Source organism: Sciurus vulgaris, assembly GCF_902686455.1.
Source record: "Sciurus vulgaris genome assembly, chromosome: 8".
Classification (NCBI taxonomy): domain Eukaryota; kingdom Metazoa; phylum Chordata; class Mammalia; order Rodentia; family Sciuridae; genus Sciurus; species Sciurus vulgaris.
The window spans coordinates 74394666-74407175 of NC_136468.1; the positions used below are offsets into that span (position 1 = coordinate 74394666).

Consider the following 12510-nt stretch of genomic DNA (forward strand, 5'->3'; position numbering starts at 1 on the left):
AAAATCTTGATATATCCTACCTGTATTGTTTCAAAACTATTTGAATGAGTTTTGGTTTGGTTTGGGGTTTTTAGTTTTTGGGGTTTTGGGTTTTTTGTTTTTTTTTAAAGTTCTGTAACTGTTTTGTCTTCTTTCCCCTTTTCTCAATCTCTCTAATCCCTCTGTTTTTCCTACAAAGGAACTTGGAAAATCATGGGAAGAAGTTCAGTTAGAAGATGATGGAGAGTTAGACCATCAGGAAGAGTAAGACACCATATTGCTGCTAATTAATTACTGTGTTTCAAGAGTAGGAAGATAATGCTTTGGTTTAGTCTAAAACTATCATTATAAAGAGAGAAAATTAAAAAAAAAAAAAAATCTCTTTGAGCCATGCATTCTTTCATTTAATATGGCAAGAATGTGAATTCAAAATAAGTTTCAAAGAAAAATCTAATATGAAAGACAGTTATTCCAACTAAATTAACACAACAATTATATATAATTCAGAGAAAAACACATTCCAAAATGATCTCCAGACTCTGAAATCTTAGGACTCTCACCGGAGTAGAGTTGCTTGTCTTTGTAGTATATAATATAACCTAAATTGAAGTTAAATCATGTTCTGTGTTCATCCCATTGATTACTAACTTAAAACATACACAGCTTGTTTACTTGAAATTAAAAGCTTAAGAAGTGTTCTTTTCAACCTAAAAGGATTCAATGTTAGTCATTCTTTTTTTAATAAAAACTATTAGACCTTTTTCTCTCCTAAGATTTTGGGTTGGGATTATTTTAATAGTGAAAAAGTTCAAAATTGCAGAGCTTCCATTTGCTAAATTTATTTGATACAGACAGATTTAGGTAGAGAGTCCTCCAGACTAAAATAAAAATATTTCTTTCCCATTAAGACATACTAGTTAGAATATTTAATGGATGAATGCTGAAGTTTTGATGATATAAAAGTTTATAAATATTAATAGTTATGACCTTGAGCAGATGGACTGGTGATTCCCACCTGGATGCATAGGGTTAGGGAAAATATTCATTTTTTTCCTAATTGGGAAGCTTTGATGGTAATTGGGTTAGGTTGATCTTCAAATCAAAGCACTTGGGCTGGATATAGCTCAGTCGGTAAAGTGCTTGCCTCACATGCGCAAGGCCCTGGGTTTCAATCCCCAGCACCACAAAAAAAAAAAAAAAAAAAAATCAAAGCAGTGATGATTTCTAAACTTGCCATGAGAAACTCTCCCATTTGAATTTGATTGGATAGTTCCTTGTCTTCACAACTCTCCCTTACTGGCACTTTGCTTTTTATGCAACTGACAAGAAGTTGGGAATATTTCAAAAATAAATGCATGTAGAGCAGGGAAGTAGTTAAAGGGATCATGTATGCTTTTTGAGTTCTCTGTTTACAACCAGATTTAAGACTTTCCCATTTAAAATGATTTCCCACATGAAAATACATAGTTTGCTTTTTTAAAATGCATTATTTGTCATGCAGAAACATTCCCAACATTGCACCTCACATCGTGTGCACTTAGTGGTTGTGGTTAATGAGAGCAAGCATCACATCTCTTGATATTTCCTTTACAAATTAAACCTAGTTGTTTCAGGAAAACATTGCACTGATTCTATACTGAAATAGCTGCTCAAAAGAGTGGCAAATACAAGAAAATGGATCAGCACCTGTTTTCTATTTATATTAATTCCATGGTGCTGCTTTGAATTTCAAAATCTATATCAGAAAGTCATAATATGATGTGACAGTCTTTACCAAAATGTCAGAGTTGAGATTGGCAGCATTTTCTAGGGATGAGAAAGTAATACCAAGTCACTGTGTAATGCACTCTTCTATTTAAAAGAGTCTCCATTTTCTGTTTTTTGTTTTTTGGTTTTTTGACCCCAGTAAATGGTCTGATTGGGAAGAACACCCTGCTTCTGCTGTCTGTCTATTTTGTGAAAATCAAGCAGAAACAATTGAGAAATTATATGTTCACATGGAGGTAAGATGCTTTTATACATTCTAATTTTATTTCATTCTGACAAGAAACTGATTATCATTGCACCCTTGTTTGCTTATACTTTCTTTTCTCAATCAGTATTCCATTTGTAAAAGTGCATTAAGCAAATAAGCAAAACAGAAGAGACAGGCCAGGTCTATCAAGGAGAACCTGAGCTCAGGGCAATTTACTTAGTATGAATGACTAGACCTGAGTGAGCTATTAGTATGAGATTACACAGACCACTAAAACCATCCCACCTTTGAGATGTTGACAAGGTAATGATTAACAGTACCCAACTATAACCATAAAGGTTCTGAGTCTTTATAATACTTCTGAAGAAAGCATGAAGGAACTATTAACTGGAAAATCAAGAAGCAAGTGTTGCCATTTAAAAGGTCCTGGAAGAATGGGGGAGAGGGTAGCAGAGGGACAGTGTCCAGGGTAGGATCTTATAGAACCTTCAGTTATCAAGATTTTGAGAGAAGAAATTCAGGTGCATTCCCAGCTACTTTTTTCATTCTGGGTGGCATTTTTACATTGTAGTAAAGCTTGAAACTCGTAGTTCTAAATTTTACTCATCTCAGTATACCTAAGAGATGCATACTCCCTATACCTCTGATCCTCAGCTGTATTCTGAGAGTAGGGAAGAGGGAACAGCTAATGATTTATAAAAGCTTGGGGACTGAAGGATAATTATAATAGAAAAATATTTCTGAGTGATTCTGATATTTTCTTCATCTCCTTCCCTCAGCTACTATTGTCTGCAGTGAACTGTGCTCTTCTCTTCATTCATAAGCTTTATTAGTTCAGGAAGATAATGACCTGGGTAATATTAGAAAGGTCTTTACCCTTATGAAAGCAGGGTGGATGTATATAGTATTCTGTTTAAATTTAACTCCTAATATCCTGATGTTTTTCAGTTGAAAGGAGCTGCAGTACCCTATGCTCTGTAGGGATCCCATCTTCAACAGGTGGCTTCATCCTTTGCTCAGTCACTTTCAGTGATAATGTATCATAAATTCCTAATGATCAGGCATGTGGTGGTGTGGCACTAAATGCCATCACAGTTAGATGATCTCTACCTTATAAATTAAAACATTGACACAGACAGGCAATTACAGGAAGGAAACAGAATGAAGGAAACCTCTGCATTGTAAAAATCAAAAGGAAGTGTGATTTGCAGGAAGATGGGAGTGAAGAGAACTTCCACGTTAAAGCTCTGTATTTGACAACATAAAATAAAAACAGAATGTGTAAAATTATCTATCTACTTGTGGAGCAAAGTACCTGTATCCATAATTTTAGACTAGATGTCTAGTGCAGTAGAGTCACATCTTACCTGCAGTTTTACCAGACTGCATATTTCAGACATGGCAAATTATGAAAACTATAGCTATATAAGCTGTAAATAATTAAAACATTTTAATAGACTGATATGACTTGTTTGGACTGTGCTTTAAAAGGAAGTTGAATGTGAGGTAAAGTAGTTAGAAAACTTCAAAAGGAGAAGATGATGAACTCAGACTCAGTTTCTGAAGTACTCAAACTCCTGTAAGCTGTCTGTATCTTCATCCTGAGAGGTTAAATAATTCATATGCTTACAAGTATATTCATTCCTTTTTTTAGGATGCACATGAATTTAATCTCCTCAAAATAAAGTCAGAACTTGGTAAGTGTGATTTGGAAGTTATTTTTCATGATGTTGCATTTTTTAATAAGCCCTCTTGTACCCGATGACTGTGTTTTATAGCTGTAATTGGAGAGCACACAGCCAAAATGCTCTGTATAAATGGTCCTGCCAGAACTCTCTAAAGTAGTGACTCTCAACCATTTTGAACTATAATATTCAAGGATGGTTTTTTTCCTTCACATAGAATTTTTTCACTTTCCTACATATATAAATGCTTTCAATGAAATAGAAGTTAATACTTAATGTGTCATAACATGAAGGAGATCAATAGAAAGAAACACAGATTTTGAAGTCAGACTAGAGTTCATACTCCAATTCCAACACTTACTGGCTGTATAACCTTGGAGCTCAGGTCAGAAAAATGAATAATGTGTATAAAAACACCTACTGCACTGTTAGGCAATGTAACTAGCATTATTCATTACATATATCTCCACCTGTATCATTTCCAGTATTACTACATGGAAGAATTAGGAGCATTGAGGTGTGTAGTACTGATTTCCTCATGGATCTAAAACAGTAAAATGCTCACTTCTCACATTTCAGCTTATTCTATACTTGCCTAGACTTTGGATGTGTTACTTTGTTGCTCTTACAGACAAACATACATTGTACATGTAATTAGTTTAATAGTCAGAAACATCAGCTCTAGAGCTAATAGCCTAGTGTGAGATCCCAGTTCTGCCACTTACTAGCCATTAAACCTTGAAAAGTTTAATAATGTGTAATATAGATATGATACTACTACCTGTTGATGGGATTTTGTGAAGATAAAATGTATTAATACATGGAAAGTACCTAGAATAGTGCTAAGCACATAAGCCCTATGAGTTAAGTATTGGCTGTAATCATTTGGTATGCTTTATAATTGCACTGCCTCTTCAGATTGGTTAATTAAGATAAGTGTGCTTTAAAAAATTATAACAAAGGATTTTTAATGTTTTCACCATAAATGATGTTTGAGGCAGTAGATTTTACCCTGATATAAACATTACACAGTTTAAACATATAGCTAAACATCACATGATACCCATAACTATGTACAATTTTTATGTTTTTACATAACAGGGTAAAATAAAAGTTTAATTTAAACTTCACTTAGAAAGGAATTATAACAGTGTCAAATGGGTCTGACCAGTTGTCTTATGATTCTGTATGCTGTCATTATCAGGATTAAATTTCTATCAGCAAGTGAAACTGGTCAATTTCATTCGAAGGCAAGTTCACCAATGTAGATGTTATGGCTGCCATGTGAAATTCAAATCCAAATCAGATCTAAGGACTCACATGGAGGAAGCTAAACATACTTCACTGCTTCCTGAAAGAAAGACGTGGGATCAACTAGAGTAAGTAGTTCCAAAATAGGTATAAACTTCTGTGCTCTGATTCCTTTATTCTGTCTCTTTAATTTCTTTGAACTTAAAAAAAAAAAGGAATATATATGTAGTGTAAAAACAAGTATCTTCATTCCTCAAAAATCTTATCTTAAAATAACTCTTAGAAATAAAACCAACTATTTCAGAATTTGTGGTGTGGAGCTATATGTATATGGACTTTTTAAATTATATTTCATTAACAGAATATTGTAAGCATCTTTCTAGATCTGATACCTATCTGTTGCATCATTTTAATGCTTGCTAAATATTCCATTTATGGCTATAATACCCTAATGTTTTTGATATTTAGGTTGTTTCTGTTTTATAAATAGTAAATAGTAATATAATGAATATTCATATATGCCTACATTTTTGTACACTTACCTAATTATTTCATTTAGGTGAATTCCTAGAAATAAAATTACTAAGTCAAAGATATGCATGCTGCTGGGCTTTTAGTATACTTGTTACATAATGGCACTTTGAAAATTAAATAGTCGGTCATCTGATATGTACCTATTGAGCTATTTTGAAATTCCCAAGTATCTTTTATCAGTCTAACCTTTCTGGGCTGGCTCCCACATCATTCTTGTGAAATCAACTGTGGGGTTCTAGCTATTCAGGTTTCTCTGTTCTCAGAGAATTTTGTATCAGGCACCCCCAAAATGCTAGCCAAAAAACTGTGGTCTTTCTCCTTCAGAAAAACTCAGATTTGTGAGAGTCAAAGTTATCCCTAGGTTGAACCGGTGCCTTGTTCTTTTAATTCTTCTTACAGAGATTAGATATGAAGGAACCAGTAATGATTAGGTTGAGAAAGCAAACACAAGGAGAAACCTAATCGTTTTCATTGGACATTTCAAGAATTTGTGTTTGAAAAAGTAACTATTTTGAACTTTGTCACATAAGGAAGAACTGGGACCTTGGAGTTCAAATAAAAGGGATGTCACGAAGGAGGTGTTAACAATCAGAGCTACCCAACAGTGGAGTAGGCTGCCTTTCAAGATAGTACTTCAAATCATGGTAGATATCAAGAAGAGGCTGAATGGGAGGTCGGAAGACTGGATTCTGCAAGGCTGATATCAGACAAAAAAGTGAAAGTAACTCAAAGTTGTCTCCAGTAAAACCTTTGCAAAACTCTAAGACATTGTTAGTAAGGGAACCTAGCGAAATTATAGTAATGTGTACATTCAGCTGCTTAGAAATTTTCTAGAGAGTTTATTAGTTAAGTTATTCAATATATCTGTGCTTGTTTTTCAGATATTATTTTCCAACCTATGAAAATGACACTCTCCTGTGTATACTGTCTGACAGTGAAAGTGACCTGACAGCTCAGGAACAAAATGAAAATGTTCCCATTATCAGTGAAGATACATCTAAACTACATGCTTTGAAACAAAGTAGCATTTTGAACCAGATGCTGCTTCAAGAGTGCTTGAAAAACTAGAAGAAACTGCTGCAGGAGCAATTTGTCATGTTTTTCTTGAGACATACAAAAGAATATTTTAAATTTGAACACCAACAAAATATTAGTTCTTGGTGAAATAATTTTTTAAAGTGAATGTTTTTTTTTTTTAAATTAAGTAGAAAAATAAAATGAGGACTTTTTATATTTTGGCTATCGATTTTATTGTGTGATCATCTTAAACGATCTCATTTCAATAAAGTAATAATTATAATAAAGAATCACAAGGAAATGTTCAAATTTTTCATAAAACTGATTTTAACAAGTTGTTTCAGTCTCCTCCCCTCTTTTATCCAACGAGTCACCAATTTGACAGTGTGATTTCTCTGCTATATTGGTAAACCATAAATGTAGTGACAAAAAGAAGAGCTACAGAAAAAAAAAAAAGGTCAAAGATCTGGATGATGAACAAATTGGACACGACTTTTTCGAATAATCGACCCAGGCACAGTTGTGCACTCCTGTAATCCCAGCCACTTGGGAGGCTGAGGCAGAAGGATTGCAAGTTCAAAGCCAGCTTCAGCAGTCCTGTGCTTAGAACACTGTCCCTAGGAGTCAGATTCACTCAGCATATCAAGGAATGTGTGGAATATCTTCTACACTGTTCTCCAGTCTTAGAACAGGAGCAATGGAAGAATGTGACAAAGTAAACCAAGAATAACAAGCTTGAAAAAGAGAAAGGTTTTTTAGAGAAAAAGTTGATATTTTAGAGAACAAGTCAGGTAGATAGAAAAGGAAAAGGAAAATGAGAAATGGTGGCATACTTAGGGCTTAATTCATATAAAATGTTATTATTTAAGATAGTAGATATTGCTTTAGGACAGAAGTGGTAATTTTTTTTTCTTTTCTTCCCTGGCTTTCTGCGGATAGACCACCATCATGAATGACACAGTAACTGTCCAGACCAGGAAGTTCATGCCCAACCAACTACTTCAGAGGAAACAAATGGTCGTTGATGTTCTTCACGTTGCGAAAGCAACAGTACCTAAAACAGAAATCAGATGTCATTTTTGTGTTTAGATTCAGAACCCATTTTGGAGGCAGCAAGACAACTTTGGCATGAGTCATATATGATTCTTTGGATTATGCAAAGAAAAATGAACCCAAACATAGACTGCAAGACATGGCCTGCATGAAAAGAAAGACTGCAAGAGAACAGTGAAAGGAATGCAAGAACAGAATGAACAAAGTCAAGGGGACTACAAAGGCAGATGTTGGTGCTGGCAGAAAGCCAAAGGAGTAAAGACTCTGCAGTGACTTTCTCTACAGTGATTGTGCAAATTTATCACAGGATTAATACACTATGAAAACTTAAAAAAAAGAAAGAAAGAAAGAGAGAGAGAGAGAGAAAGAAAGAGAGAGAGAGAAAGAGAAAGAAAAAGAAAGAAGAAAGAAAGAAAGAAAGGAAAGAAAGAAAGAAAAGAGAAAGAAAGAAAAAAAAGAAAGAAAAAGAAAGAAAGAAAGAAAGAGAGAGAGAAAGAAAGAAAGAAAGGAAAGAAAGAAAGAAAGAAAGAAAAGAGAAAGAAAGAAAAAAAGAAAGAAAAGAAAGAAAGAAAGAAAGAAAAGAAAGAGAAAGAAAGAAAGAAAGAAATGGTAACTTGGACCCAGTGAAATCTAATAGGAAAAGAAACAAAATCTCAGGAAACTGTACTGCCTCTGGCCTCTACCAGAAGGAACAAAAATATGGGCCACTCCTGACCAAGTGCTTTCAGAGCTCCATAGAGACTTCTTGGTATGAACCACTTGGGAACTGCTCCTTCAAGCCTGGGACAGTGATACTAAGTGTTCCCTGAAGGTCTGAACAATCTGAGAAAAAAAGATCAGTCAAAAGAAAGTAGCTACTCAAGGAATTACTGAGTGTCCAAATGTCAACTGAATCATAGATGGGGGCACAAGCATTTCCTGTGCCAGAGGAAACACATTAGAAATTTGTAGAGTTAAGATTCCAAATGAAGACGGCAAGGAAGGTGAAACAATGAGAGTCAGACATGACAGTGACAAATGAGATCCAAACCTGGATCAGCTGTTAGGTCCAGTTAGAAAGTTCATGCCACTTAGCATTGTCTTACTCAGAAAGGTGAGGGCGGCCACGATATTATTGAACAATGGTTGCTTTCGTTCAAACCAGAACCTAGTGACTTATCTTTCATAATGAAGGTCTCATTAGACGAAATCTAGAACAAAATGTTAAATAGCACATGTCTGGGCCAGAAAGGAAAGAAAATTAAAGTTTTTTAATTTAAAAAAAGGGAAAAGAACCATCGAATTCTACAAGTAGCATAGGTGAATTAAGGAAGGAAAGAGATTAACTTAAAATATCAGTTATGTTGTGACAAACTCAGTCATTCAAGCGGACCTCAGTTACTGCCTTGGCCGCCTGAGGGCAACAGCTCCACTCTTCACTGCAGTCTCAGGAATGTACACAGAGTAGTTGCCACTGAGACAGGAGCAGGTAGGGGATGTGCTCATGAGAGTGGGGCCAGCACTGCCCTGAAGGTTTGTTGATTCCTGCAAAGGAGACGGTCACAGTATTGCTTGGTCTTGTGCTTAATGGTTAAGCCCAAGAAGCAAAAATGAGGAGTGTTGGAAAGGATGAACCTCCTTTTCCCTAATATTTTGCTTCCATGAGAAAGGAAAACCTGTTACATAACATTTTTGGTTTTGCTGTGCCCCCTGTCACTCCTGCAAGGGGCTGGGTTAATTTTCTAACTGGAAATTAGGAGAACAGGAACTCGGCATCTGTGCCTCAGCCCCTTTGTCTTCCTTTTTGTTTTGGGAGCCTTCCTGTCTGCAGAGAGAATACATTCTGTTATGATCCTCCATTCTGCAGATTTTAAAATGGCAAGCCCTGTCCATGCAGTTGGATGCCTCAAGTTGTCCAACATATTCAAAGGGCTATTTAATTTAAGGGTTTAATATTAGAAAATTCACTTATCCACTTCTGTAAGCCATTTTTTCTAGTATAATCTCAGTTAGTAGTAAAGGTAATATGTCATCTCCCTCTGCTTGACCATTTATCAGGTGACCCTTCTAAAAGGTATGTAGCCTATTTGGAATGGTGAATATAGCCAGGATTACTAGGAAACCAATTCTCAGAGAGTTACCACTAAATACAGTCAGGAGGCAAAATAGACATAGTTCTATGTAACACTAAGGTTGGGCAATGAAGCCAGAAAATTGGTGGCTAGGATATCATTTGCGAGCTAGCTAGACAAAGACATTTAGAAAGATCATCAGAAGTAGGTTTAGACTGAGTTTGTTCCACCAGAAACCAACCTTAAGACAAGAATTCGAGTGCAGGTCATTTATTTAAGAGGTAAAGCCAGAAGAAACCAGTTCAGGAAATGAAAAATGAAATAAATAGAACACAAAACTGCATCAACGAAGGTTCATCCTCAGTGACGACCTCTTGGAGACAGCATAGAACACTTTTGTATTGCCTTCCTCACCCCCACCGCTAAGAAGCAAAAAAAAAAGCAGAAATATTTATTATCCAACTTGAGGTGTTACGAGTCAAGGACTGATTCTAGGACTATTAATTCCCTGAAACTTCCAGCCTGCCTTACACATTGCTCCAACACCCTCTGGAATCTAGAAAAGATCCTTTTATAGAGACAGAGGAAACTAATGGAAAAAAGATGTAGGCTGGGTAATGAAAACAACTGCCACAACTAGAGACATTGCATTCACAAAATAAGAGCTTAGTCGTCCTCAAGTCTTCTTCATATATCACTTACTTGACACACAAAACGATGTGGGGTATAATAAGTTTATTATTTTTATGTGGTGCTGAGAATCAAACCCACTGCCTCACACGGGCTCTACCACTAAGCCACAAAGCCAGCCCTAGGCAGTGGTTTTTATCCTCATCAAGGGAAAAGAGGATGAGAAAACAGAATTGAGATGAGGGCTTGCCCGAAAGGAAGCAACACAACAGAAATATCCAACAATAATATATGGGAATTTAAAATGAGACAAAGCCAAATGTTGAAATCTTTCAATGAATGGACCCAAAGCAATTCTCTTTAAGAGGAGGAAGTAGAATTTGAAATCTGAACAAGAATTAATTTTTTAATGTAAGTGCTTTGCTGAATTTACATTCAGAATTAACAAAACCAGCCCACTTCCCCAAAGGCATCAAACTGCAGCTATTTTTTTTTTGCTTAGTCTGCAAAAAATAGCCATCCAGTATCCTGGAAACTTAATTCAACTTTTTCAATAAACTTTAGATGGTGGATAGAAGATTAAAGCAGAAGCTGCAGTTGAACTCTTGTTCCTATAATGATATTTTGAAAAACTAAAACATGTTCAGTTCCTAGTGATGGCAATTTGCATGATTGAATGGCATTTTAAGCCTGTTAATTCATACTGGAAACATTCTGCAAAATTAACAATTGAGAACAATCTCAGTGTTCTAAGATTCAAGGGAAGCAGTGTCCTTTTTGGCTTATAGAATTAGACTTTTAAAGAAAAGATGTTTGAGAATATTTTCAGTTAACTTGGACACAAGGTGAGAAGTAATTAAAACTAATAAAACTGTTATATGATTTTGGTGTTTTCTTCATTCAAAGGACATTAGAAGAGTAAAGTAATATGCTGTGATCAATTGTAAAAATAAACTATAAAGTTAAAGGACAAGAAGAAAGTGAAAGTAAAGGACAAAAAATTGTCTCCTACTGTCACAAAAACCAACCCACCCCAAGCACCTCCATCATCGCCTACAAAGGTAAAATTCAAGCTTAGCATTGAAGCCCCTCACAATCTGGCCTAAACTGCCTCCTCCATCACTCAGTTCTATCACCGAATCTTGTCAATTCTAACAACAAAATTCATCTCAGTTTCTACCACCATCACCCACTTGAAGTACTATGAAAGTTTCCTAACCGGCTTCCCTGGGCCCATCCAGTCTGTCCTCAGAACAGCTACAGTGAGTTTTAAAAGATTCCTTCCAATGTGTAATGACTTTATTGATTGTTTACCCTACATCCACTTTCACCTTCTTATAATTTCCAAATTCTTTTTTTTTGTGTGTGTGTGGTGCTGGGGATTTGAACCCAGGGCCTTGTGCTTGCGAGGCAAGCACTCTACCAACTGAGCTATATCTCCAGCCCTCCAAATTCTTTATGGAACCACTGCATCCTCATTTTGTCTCTATAATGCCATTGAGGAATGATCCCAACTGGGGCTCCACTGAAGAGGGGAGTCATAACTCAACCTTACTGCAGAGTGGGTTAGTGATGAACAGTAACTAAACCTCAGTCAAAATGCACAGGAAGCCCTTGGTCACCATGGCCAAACCAGGCTGATCCAATCAGAGAGAAACTGGGTTCTTTTAAATAACCTAAAAAAGCTACAATTTCTCTATCCTTATGAAAAAGAAACCATGTACCCTCGTTGCTGCCAAAACCATCTTACAGCATTGAGAGAAACTGGTCCAAGGACTTTCAGAGAGGATTTTTGAGAAAGGAGACAGAATCACACCCCCTCTGAAGGCTCCTCTGGACTTTTCTGTTATTCAGGACAATAAGTCCCTTTTATTGTTTAAAACCTTTAAGTAGAGTTTCTAGTACATGAAATAAAAGCTTCCCAGCTAATAGAGATGGCTTCCTGGTGAACACAGAATCAACTAAACTGAAGATATGCCCCACACATGGTCTCCAACCTTGTCCCATGCCACTTTTCTTGAGTGCCCACTATTCTTAAGGTAACCAACCTTTCTGTTTCTGAAGCAGGAAACCTTACTTCCCTGTTATACAATGGCTAAACACAGACCTCACGGTAAAACAGGGTGTCTCTTTACTATTAAAGTTCTGAAGCACTAATAAAATAATTGTTACCTCCCCAAGTCCCTATCTTATGATCAGCAAGTGATTTAAGCTCTGGAGAGAAACTGGCTCATTAAATTATAGGATACCTTTCATGTTTGCACACTCTTTTTTTCCCTTGAAAAGTGACAGCATAGTTATTTTAGATATCTCTTGAAACCAATGACAATGTCAA

General features: G+C 35.9%; 1 protein-coding gene and 1 pseudogene across 2 annotated transcripts in view; both read left to right on the forward strand.

Moving 5' to 3' along the window:
• Positions 1-7843, forward strand: part of ZNF277 (zinc finger protein 277) — a 140474-nt gene extending 132631 nt beyond the window's left edge. The window contains exons 8-12 of the mRNA XM_079149366.1: positions 179-243; positions 1886-1982; positions 3609-3651; positions 4844-5018; positions 6306-7843. Coding sequence (XP_079005492.1) covers positions 179-243; positions 1886-1982; positions 3609-3651; positions 4844-5018; positions 6306-6492 — 567 coding nt within the window. The 3' untranslated portion in view covers positions 6493-7843. The remainder of the gene's footprint in view (positions 1-178; positions 244-1885; positions 1983-3608; positions 3652-4843; positions 5019-6305) is intronic.
• LOC306667089 (small ribosomal subunit protein eS24-like) lies at positions 7390-7843 on the forward strand (annotated as a pseudogene). Its single transcript has one exon. The product of its transcript is annotated as a small ribosomal subunit protein eS24-like (transcript).
• Positions 7844-12510: the final 4667 nt, after the last annotated feature.